Source organism: Phalaenopsis equestris, unplaced genomic scaffold (assembly GCF_001263595.1).
Source record: "Phalaenopsis equestris unplaced genomic scaffold, ASM126359v1 Scaffold000411, whole genome shotgun sequence".
Classification (NCBI taxonomy): domain Eukaryota; kingdom Viridiplantae; phylum Streptophyta; class Magnoliopsida; order Asparagales; family Orchidaceae; genus Phalaenopsis; species Phalaenopsis equestris.
In genome coordinates, this window is record NW_018164852.1 from 474051 (window position 1) to 486020 (window position 11970).

The 11970-nt window shown below is 34.0% G+C and overlaps 1 protein-coding gene across 1 annotated transcript in view; it reads right to left on the minus strand.

Annotated features, from left to right (window-relative positions):
- Window positions 1–438: 438 nt before the first annotated feature.
- The window catches only part of LOC110026988 (protein transport protein SFT2-like), an 18430-nt gene continuing 6898 nt past the window's right edge, over window positions 439–11970 (minus strand). The window contains 3 exon segments of the mRNA XM_020728238.1: window positions 439–946; window positions 1280–1384; window positions 4048–4315. Coding sequence (XP_020583897.1) covers window positions 836–946; window positions 1280–1384; window positions 4048–4315 — 484 coding nt within the window. The 3' untranslated portion in view covers window positions 439–835.

Here is an 11970-nt window from a genome sequence, read left to right on the forward strand (position 1 = left end):
CGCATACATACAAGCAATAAACCAGAGGTTCCTGCCCAGTCATTCACAAATTTTTATTTTTTTTTGAAAAAAATCAGACCGCCGCCAGAAAGCTGTCACCGCACCTAGATGGATGTGGTGTGAAACGTTTGAAAACACATAAGCTGCCAAAACACTGTTTACCAAAAAAGGCCAGATGCGTCTTAAAAACACCACCGCACCAAATAAGTTGCCCTCAGTTGACTTAGAAATTATAGATTAGGGTTACTAAAAACTTGCAAGCTAAATCTAGAAAGATACCTTCATTAGTATAAAAGGATAAAACTCTGAACAAAAAAAGTTATTAAGCATTTTCACATTACATAACAAATGCATTTATATTTTCTGTAAAGCATATAATAAAATAAAATAAAACTGCAAAAAAAAAAGAAAAAAAAATACAACCATAAAACAATATCAGACATGGCAAACTTATGCACCCCACTATGAAGAAAAATGGCTGAAAACAATCCATTGCTAATTAGTTAATAGTATTTACTAATTAGTTAAAAGTATTCGCCAGTTCCCATTCCGATATTTCATGAAAAAGCAAAACACGAACTATTCTTCAAGTTGTACGAAAAAAGACAATTAAAGCACTCAACGTTGTCATCATCTATGGGAAGTTCCAAGGAACACCTGCGGTCATTTTTTCTTAATGCAGGAAAATCTAAGGTAATCTGGAAGAAATTACTAGCTCCAAAAAATTTTTACAAAATGGGAAGAGAGGTACTAAGGCTGAAGAACTTAGGAAGAAATTCGGATCAGAGAATTAACGTATTATTTTGCAAGAATTTTCATATTAAACGCTTCTGCATCATCTCCCAAAGCACTTCAGAATGGATGACATGAGAGCCGCAGACAGAAATTTCATGCCAGCAGAACCTCCAGGGAAGTAGGATATGGCATAATATGCGAGTGCCAGAACCTATGTTGAACAAGCATGTAATTAGCTGAGATCCCGCTTGGAAAACAGAAGTAAATGAAAATATTATCTGCAATGTTAATGAAATTTTACAGAGGTCCAACCCCAATAAAAGTTTACTTGATCATCTTTGAAAAGAGACTATAAGAGAAGTGATGTACTTCAGACCTATGATTTGAGATCCAACATAAATTATGATTTCGAGTATTCAGAAAACCCAGAACAGAATAAGACATTTTTAATTTGCAAATTCTCAAAAAGTGGTGGTGAAGCGTAGAAGAAGAATTTTTGCATAGAAGAATCTACAGGACTTGATTAAGATGCCAAGCAAAATACCTGAATCACAGAAAAGAAAACAGAAAGCAGGTAGTTGTGCTGCACCATGGACACATAAATTGTTCCCACCATGCTGGCTATAAAACCCAATGTGAAAGGAAGCCTCTGCCAAAAAAAAAAAAAAAACGAAAAAAAAGAGTAAACACATAAGCTATACTAACTGGTATGATTTTCCAAAGGGTTGTAATATAAAAAAACAAATAACAGCCGAAAATGTTAGTGCAATGTAAGGGAAGAAGAAAATGCAAGTAGAAGATGGGAATTAGAAACTATGCACTCATACAAAAACAAGCATGATCAAGCACAGAGAATGCTTCTAATTTAATCAACTTAATTGAAATATAACAAGAAAATTAGTTAATTTCATCTAATGAATTAAGGATATAATTAAGTCTGAAACTCAAATTTTGATTAAATCAAAATCAAATTTATTTTGGTTGGATTCAAGAATGGCTCTCTATATTACTTTGATTCAACTAACAAACAACATCAACCACACACACACACACGAACACATATACATACATACATATATACATATATACATACATACATATATACATATATACATACATATATATATACATATATATATACATATATAACTCCCTACCCATTGCATATGCCGTACGAATTTGCCAGGACTAGTGCTGAAAAGGGTTAGTATTCATGTAAATTGATTTCGATATCCTATAATTTAACTTTTAGGTACTGTTGGAGAGACAAAATGAAGATGTGATAACAGGTCTTCTAAGCATCCGATAGAGTGAGGCCGAAACATACTGAGAATCCACTCCGATAATATATAGTTGACTACTATTGGAAGCTATGATGATTATAGAAAATCATGGCATCCACTTTTTATATGCTGTAAAATTTTGACAGAACTCCATAACTCCATGAAAACCTCCCACTTCAACAGAGAAAACAAGCTAATAATTTTTAATTTCTCGCCAGATTTAGTTTTCATTTATTGGATATCTTCTTCCATAGAACGATTATTTTTAAGATACAAAGGATTCGCACATAAAAAGCACCAAATATCAACCACTTCCTTCAGGCAGAAAAAAACAATGCTAGAATCAAAAGCCCAAATGAAACAAAATGGTAGGAGAAAAAAATCTTAGAAATCAAGCAAGAATTTAGAATCACATAAAATCAACCAACAAGTATAATTTCCTTTTAACAGATTAAAATTTTAATGAGCTAATTTTTATTAAAATAAAGAGTAAAAGACAAGTTTATATCAAATTATTAATAAGAAATAGAGAAAGAAACGAAAAATACTGAAGCAAGAAAAAGTAACCCTCATGTCCACAAAGAGGATGACTTCCCTGAAAAATAGACAGTTCACTTGTACTCTACATGAAGGAATCATGCCAAGTTACACTCACAAGATTATATATATATAATCTGAAGAATAAAGTTTTAAAGAGAGCTTCGCTTAAAAAAATTGTAGCAGTGGTTTTTAATAAGAAGAGAAAGGCCTACTATTAAAAAAATAATGAAATGGGATGCATTGAATGCAAGAAGTGTATTAATTTTTTACATTTCGTTTAATTTTTACATTTCGTTTAATTTATTTACATCTATTCATTCTCTTGCATGTTTCAAGAAAACTGGCCACGTCTTCTCCAAAGAGTTACTGCAACTTCCTTTCTTCTCCCAAGACATGGCCACTGGTAACATTGTCACCTTCTCCGGCAAGCTCTCGCCACAACTGTCTCCCTTCTCCAAAGTTAGACCTTGTTCCCGTCAACATGTTCTATAGCGAGCTCCATGTCGACTTCCTCCAACAACACTTAAACGAGCTCCCCTCACGACAAGTTGAGCCTCGCGTTCAAGCCGCTCTTTTGACAGTCGAGTCGAGCTTGAGTTGTGATTCAAGCTCGACTCAACTCATTTATATCCCTAACTCCAGCCCACATCTAACACATTAAAAATCATATCTAATATAATTTAAAAAATGAGAGTCGAACATGACAAAATAAAAATCATATATAATACATTTTCAAAAATGAGAATCCAACATGATTAAGACATGCCTCAACATGGTTGTGGCGTTCAATAACAGAGAACCATGCTTTTAATCAATGAGCTAGCTTTCAAACATTGGTTTTTCTCATTGTGGTGAAAGTGTTATTAAACAAAGATATTGGTCTTAGTGGGATTAAATGATCATGGTGCCATGTGCGTTGAATCCAATTAATGAAGCATTATGTGTTCATACTTTGTGTGGCTATTTTGAAAATTATATATGGCCTATTAGGTTTTATGGGAATTTCATATAGAAAATGCAATTTTGATATTGACAAAATCACATATAATGATTAATGCTAATATTGATGTGTTACAGACAATTGCACATATGTGAAATGTAATTGTACATATTAGTTTTTAATCTGTTAATCCTTGAGCATTTTATACGATAAAAATAAAATTATACTTCATTGTATGATGCACTTTGATAGAAAATATTAGCACCAGGTATGATGATTATATATTTCATATTAGTAGTTAATAAAAAACATTGTATCTATGGCATATCGTATCCTTATTTTTATGATTATGCTGTCTCCATTTGGCATCTTGTGTAAAGATCGTTGTTTTACAAATCAACCAAAATTAGCTGAACTGAAGCTTCATAAATTCTGTTTAAGAGATCCAGAAGCCATAATTCTTCAGAACACAAGTGCTTTAGAAAGCTAGGTTATGCAATTTATAGTACAGAGTACAGACTATATAAACTTCATCCATAATAAGCATACCTCTTTTGAAAACATGTGAATCAGTTGATTCTTTGGACCTTTAAGAGCAAAAAAAGATCCAATAATGAAGCCACAGCCAACAGTAAAACAGATTGCAAATTTCTGAGGCATTATAACCATAACTGGAAGGAACATGGTGAATGCAAGGAAGATAAAAAACACTCCACTAGCAAGTAGCAGTCCAAAGTACATGAGAGCCTTCCCAGAAGGAACACTGCTTGTAGCAGTCTGGAAGCTTCCAGGTATTTCTCTTACACTTTTTGAAACCCTGATGAGTAACGAAAACCATCAAATAGTTCGCATAAGGCTAGTAATGAGGATGATGAATAAACCAGACAAAACTATAAATATCAATGACTATTCAGAAAAAAAAAGGTGTTTAAGCAGACACACAAACCAAATGGTCAGTATTGAGGTAGACAACACTCAAACCAAATGGAACCGATTCTTGTTACTTTATTAAAAAGATATTGAAATACTTAAAAGCAATGCTTTGCTCAACAACTAGATCAGTTACAAATGACTTCTATAAAATCTGGAGAATAGAATAAAGGTTTTACGGTTGATGCAAGTGTATAGACTGAGCTTTGTGTTGTGTAAAAAAACAGCTACTACTAACTTGCTAGGCTTTTCCCGGCACGAGAATAACATGAATGGGAAAACTGAAATACAGAAATTTGCAATGTGTTACTTTGATCATAAGTAATACAGGGTTCCAAACAGTACATTAAAAGAAGCAGAGATGAGAATACCATATTAATGGGTAATAACACCGAAAAGAAAGATGTGTGGAACTTCTATAAATTTCTCAATGATTTTTGGTCCATCATTTTGAGTAAAAAGCAGAGTGAGCTTAAGCATTATGAATGTAAGCGTCAAACCCACTAAAATCTACTATGAAGATAAAAAGCTTAGAGGAGAAAAAATAACATTTAAGGCTTCAGAGACGGGTTTACCTTTTCAACAATATTCCTGTGAGTCTATAAATAGGACAGATGTTACAGAAAAAAATGCAATGACCATGATTCATGAGTGTTTACCAGAGTTATCTTTTGAGAGAAGATGGTGACACCAATAGTAGTGAGCTATTGGTCACTTCTCTGGCTATAAATTGTAAGAACCAAAACTATCATGGAAATGAGGAAGATTTTTTCTGACAAGTGTCTTTTGATTCAGGTTAAGATAAATAGCAGCATACACTATATTGGTAACCTCTATGATTATGGTACTAAAAAATCATACCGATAATTGAGGCGAGGAACCCTTAAGCATACATGATTTGTATAAAATTAGACAATAAGATGCGTCCCTTGAGGCCTACCTCAACACTTCTTTATAAAAAATCAAAATGAAACTTACATTTTATTGTCCCAAGGTAAGGTATACGAATCATCCAGGTTGAGGCATGCCCCGGCTTAAAAACTGCATCAATTTTGTAAGGCATTCTACATTTTTTTTAAATAAAACTAAAAATAATATCAATATACCTCACTCATCAACGCTCACACCTCACACACTAAATAGCAAGTAATAAATGGAATATTTTATCATAAAATTTTATGCAGTTGAAGTTCTAATTAATGACATAGTTATTATTTTAATTAATATTTTTATTTATAATTATTTATCAAAAACGGAAAGATAAATGAGAATAATGTAAGGAGGAATGGTAGAACATGGATATGATAGAGGGCAAGGTGTGATAAGCAATTAATTATGCCGATGAGCTTAGTGAAAATTTATTGGATGACTAGTTATATTCTTACTTATGTGAGGGACAGTAAGAGTGAGAGAAAAAAACTTATGTTGACCTTATTTTGATTATTCTATTTTGATGGTTTAGTATTTTATTTTGATTTATTAGTATAATTTGATAGTTTAATATTTGTATAACTCATTTTATTTCAAGATTTGATATCAGGATAATACCGTTTAACTTCTTATATTACATAGTTTAATACTTTTTACTTTGTTAAAATGTTGATATATTATTTTTTTTAAGTTTTAATATAGAAGAGTATTAATATGTTATTTTTTACTTCAAATTTTATAGTTTATACAATATTTATTAATTTATGTAATTTTTAAATTTGAGGCTTACACCTCGGCACCATAGATAAAAAACGCCTCGGTGCTCAATTGCATAATTCTAAATCTTGATACATCTTTTGAATTTGGAGGGTGTTTCCATTGTATTAATAGGTGTTGTTGATGAATCCTCCAATTATGATCTTCAAAAATGCTCATCATCTAATTGCGCCCTTGTGAAATATTTTTTTTAATTTTGAAATGAGACTTTATGCTTTTGAGTTAATAGTGGTGATCCCTCCAATTATTACTTCTAATAATGGCCTTCATCATTGGAAAAGTTAGTTCCTAGTAGATCTCTTTAATGTTCCATGTTCTTTATAGAGTTTGGGTCATTTGCATGAATCTTACCCTAAATTTTGGCACTGCTTCTAACCTAACAAATATGTTAACAAGAAGTGGACAAAGCCATCAGACTAAAAGAGGTATGAACATGGTGGTGTGCAAGGCACCCCAACAACTCGCCAAAATGAGCCTCATAAAAACAGAAACTGCACAAGCCGGAGATCAATGACAAAAACTTGAATGCAAACAAAAAAAAGATGCACAAGCTTAATTTCAATAACAAACTTGTTAGACAGCAAACACCTCAGACCAATTATCTTATTATATTTTCTGTGAACTTCCAACTAGTCAGAACATACATAGCAATGAATAGAGGGCTTCTGGAATTCTTTTGTCTAGGGCTTGTTTCATATATTTTGATGACAAAATGGTTTTTGATGCATCTACTTGCGAGATATAACCACACTCGATTATAGATGTTAAACCAACTGTTAGGACTACGCTCCACTCTAAAGTTTCATTATCTATATTATTAGAATTCATGGATTCCCTTGTCCATCCATCGACACTTGTCTACGGAACCTCCATTTTTTGCTTCACCAAGTTCACTGATACAAGGAATTGTTCATTTATTGTTTATCTTCATCCAAATTATTCATTCAACACATTTGTTTTTTACTTTTTGTGTATAATTAAAAAGTTTATTTAAATCACCTCATCCTTTGTTCCGTTTAAACCTAGCATGTACTCTAGAATTAGTGAAAAATAAATCAATAAAGTCTTTAATAATTTTTTAAGGGTATTAAAGCAATTTACTTATCTGATACACCAAGCAAAATGTGTGGATTAATTGGCCCTAATTAAAACATCAAGAAGCAAATTAGCTGATACACCAAGCCAAATTTGTGAATTTACAAGCTAGTAGCATCCAACCATTTTCTAAATGTCATTCTAGAATCTCGAAATATCATTTTCCTGATATATTCTGATTAAAGAAGGATTATCAATAGTAGTGCAACTTGCTGTAGACATGCAGCTCTATTATTTCCATGAATCAAGGCTGACCACAATTATAAGCCCTATATTGAGCAGTTAGACAAAAAACTGGACGTGAAAGCTATTATATCTTGAAAAAGAGAGTGTATCATACTTTTAGAACAAATAAGAAAATTGATGAGTTTTGCATCTTCTTTTTACCAAGTTTAACATTACGATTACAACAAAAGGAAACTAGGACTGTCAAACACGAACTTCTGATATAATTACAAGCAATTCAATACAATAACATAAGCACTCCAATAATTCACACCAGCATGACCTGTGCATGCAACTTATAATGAACTTTCAAACTAGTTAGGTTTTCTTATCTTCCAACAATACTAATATAACAAGAGTTTCTCTATGTAAATTTAAGCAAATAATCATTTTTTTTGTTGCCATGAATTTGAGTTTGACATCCCAAATGATAAATGGAGCAAGTGTTTCATACAATTCAACATTGAAATCAGCACGAATTTTCATACAAATTACGACAAAGCAAGTATTTTTCTTTAATAAACCAAACAACTCAATTTGAACACAAAGATAGACACCAGCAATTCAAAAGGTAGCGATTTCCCCAATTCATACAATTAGAGAGGTAGGAAATCTCTCCCAAACCCTAAAACTAAGACGCACAACAACAATCTCATGCATAAACCTAACCCTAACACAATAAGTATATTTATACCCAACAATAATAATAATAAAAGACAAAATTGCCCTTAAGCATACAAAATACAAAATTGCCCTCAAGTTAGGAGGCACTTGTGTAGCAATACTCCCCCTTCCCAAAAAAGACAAATTGTCCTCAAGGTGGAAAAAAAGTGAGTGTTCCTCCTCCACCACAGCTGTCTCTATTTCTCCATCCTTTGCCTCCTTATCATGCACTATGAGAACTTGTAATTTTTTATCATTGTAACGGTGTCCAAACTTCACATCACACCGAAAATATAATCGTTTGGCTCGCTTCTTGTAAATCTTTGTCTCACTAAAGCGCTTAAGTGCCAATCACGATAGTGGCTCATTATTCATGTCTCGTGCAGTCGTCCTCTGTACTTCCACTATTTAAAATTTTGGCAACACCATGGTTGTCGCAGTTTGGTATGGTGCTCCATCTGTGTTTCTCTTGTTGGTCTTCTCCATCTAGTTCATGTCCTCCACCATCTAGGCAAGCTCCATCGTCCCCCTCAATTCCTACGGTCTAAATAGTCAGAGATTACTGGGTTTTATGCCCTTCATGAAATTCCCCTTCGGTCCCACTTCAGAAATCCCCCTCAGTCGACCCGACAATAGCTCGCATTTCTCCCAATATTCCATGGCAGTCCCCTGCCGATTCAAGGCATAGGATTGGTCATTTAGGTCTCCTTTCTAAACGGCTCGAAAACGTTCCAACAAACAATCCTTAAATTATTCCCATTAACAGATCGGATATTTAGCCTCCCTTCATTGAAACCATGCTAAGGGTTTTCTCCCAAAACATAACCCTGCCGCCATGAGTTTTTCCTCCTCATTTAGCTCATTCATCGTGAAATATCACTCCACCCGATACACCCACCCATGTGTGTCATCCCTCTCGATGATTGACATCTTCAACATTCTAACCATAGCATCTACACACCAAATTTCTCTCCCTCTGTTTCCCCTATGTATCTAGGGTAAAACTCGCTCCTACGATCATAGTCAATATCCCATCCTTTCTTCTCTCATTTCTTCTCTGTGCTCCTCCATGCCTGTTGCACAACGTCTACTCCATATTTCAGCCTAACCGCTACATCGGAAATATCGAATTCGCCCCTAATTGTAACCCAGGGAGGGGGTTCTTGAAGTGGGATGCTTTGTCTCATGTTCCTCTTGTTCGACATCTTTCCCTTTCGATTTGGTCAAGGCTTCTTCGGTCACCCCCCTTGATTAGGATTTCCAAATTGAATTACCAGCTAGTTCATGGATTGCATCTCAATAATTTCCACAACATCTCATCCAAACTCTCAAATCAGCACTCAAATTGGTTTGGTGGAGAACATTTCCTCCATCCTGGATCTAATTTAACTCTTCTCTCCAAATCTTCAGCTTTCTTGGTCACCATCACAACAAAGAAATTTTTTGATCCTCTAAGAAAAAATTTTATACCTTGAAATCCAACTATTTGCTTTCAGATAAGTCATATTGTGCGACTACTCCACAAGTCAGTGATCTCGTATCACATTAATTATGTCGGCGCTTCCCAGGCAACTAGCACTCGTGACTGTTTCACGAGGGCGAGAACATGAAAAATATAGGAGTTACGAAGCAGGAATAGAAGAAAGTTGCATCTATGTACAATGTGATCTTCGGAATGGGCGAAGAGTCTTTGTATGGTTGCCTTCCTAACTAGAGTCGCTCCTTAAGGAGGCACGCGGCGACCCATTCATCACTTTCCAGCGAGCTCTATCACATGATTTAGTTTGATGGCACGCCCGAGCCCGTCATCGGCTTCCTCGCTGGCTGGAATCGCGGCTGCTTCACGCGGTCGGTGATCGCAAAGAGAGATTATTGCAACTGCATGGTAATCAGCTTCACGAGTGCGCAGAAATTCTATCGTTCTGCAAAAATCAAATGATCGGATACCAATTTGATATGATTCAACGTAGAAATCGACAAGAATTTCCACAAAAATTAGGGCAAAACAAACATTTTTCTTTAAGAATCCAAACAACCCAATCTAAATATAAAGATAAACACATAAAATTCGAAAGGTAGGCGATCTCTCCCAATTTCTACAGTTCGAGAGGCATGAAATCTCTCTCAAACCCTAAACCTAAGACTCACAACAACAATCTCATGCATAAATCCAATCCTAACATAATAAACCTATTTATACGCAATAATAATGACAATAAATGCTAAATTTCCCTTAGGCATGCAAAAGTCAAATTTTTCTTTCAAACTATGCACTGGCGTAACCATGTCTTCTCCAAAATTGATTTGAGCAATGGTTATCACCAAATCCGAATGAGACCCGGAGATGAGTGAAAGATCGTCTTGAAGACACAGGATGTATGGTATGAGTGGACATTCTTTCCCTTAAATCTGTCCAATGCACTGTCGGCCGTTTTATTGTTCAACTTAACTTTCGTAGTTTGAAAAGGTGATGATTTTGTGATTTTGAAAATAATTTAAATATAAATATAACTTTTTTAAAGAAGTAACATTTTAATTTTTAAAATAAATGAGACCAAACGAGTCTCACATTTTTAAATAGTTTAGATGATTTAATACAATACTACAAGCAATACATTTATCCCGAAGAATAAATATATTACTTGTAATAGGGATTTAATCATCTAGACTAAACAATTTGTGACATCCGTTTTGATCTGCGAAATATTTTATAAAAAGGCCAACAAGTTCCCCTATCTAACATAAAAATTAGATAAGGTTTATTTTATCTGGGTTCCTGGTTCCCTTATGGTTCCCTATAGAGGCAAGCCTCTATAGTTAATTATATCTTAAATAACTGGGAGTCATTTAAGAAAACTCTCGATTAAGATCAGGTGGTTTTGTTTTCAAGATTTCAAAGTTTATGTTTTCACGATTGGACATGGGAAAATCAAATGAGAATGGTTTAAAATGTGAACAATCATTTAAGGAATCCAAATAGAAAAAAAGTAGGGGATATCACAGATCTAGAGAAACCCCCAGTGATGTCTCAACTATCCTAATATTCGACTTTATAGCTTTATGTCTTTGAAATGATGTTTATTTGATATTTCAATCCTGCAAATTATTTAAGATTTAGGACTTATGTTTGCACAACGTCAGACTGTGCAAATAGCCTAAAAGACAGGAAGATTTACACCGTACCGAACGGTAACCTCGGAATCCTAATGCGTTAGGACTTATAATTACACAACAGAATTGTGTAAAAAGCCCAAAGAAATGATCCTATGGGTTATTTAAACTAAAGAAAGTGTATAGTGTTGTGAAAATGCTCATGTGATGTGAAAATATTTCGTTGTTGCAGATTAGTCTTGAAGTTATCCCTTGTCGTGTTGTCCACGATGTTTGCTCCGAGCCTCTCGTAGTAGCACCTCCTGGTTTAATTTTAGTTTTGAACATGTTCTTAACCACTAGGTTATTCTAAACTAAGGCATAGCATATCAAAATAACTAAGCATGCAGTATGAAATAACAATAACAATGTACTGTATAATAAAGAGAACAGACAATATAACATGCTGAAAGAAGAACATAACGTGCTAGGGAAGCAATATAACAGGCTATGAAAACAATATAACATGTTTTTAAAATAAAATGTTGTAATGTAAATTAAACCTGTACACCTGGTAGGTTCATTGCTCCTTTAAGTTTAGCTATTATGCGCCGTGTAAAAGAGCAAAGTATAACCTGAAAAGACTTAATAGAAACAGGTAAATCGCAGAGAAAAGATAAATAAATAGAATGAAATACCATACCACATATAAAGGACCAAGAATAGGAAGTTTATATGTGATATTGGAATGTCCCCAATTGC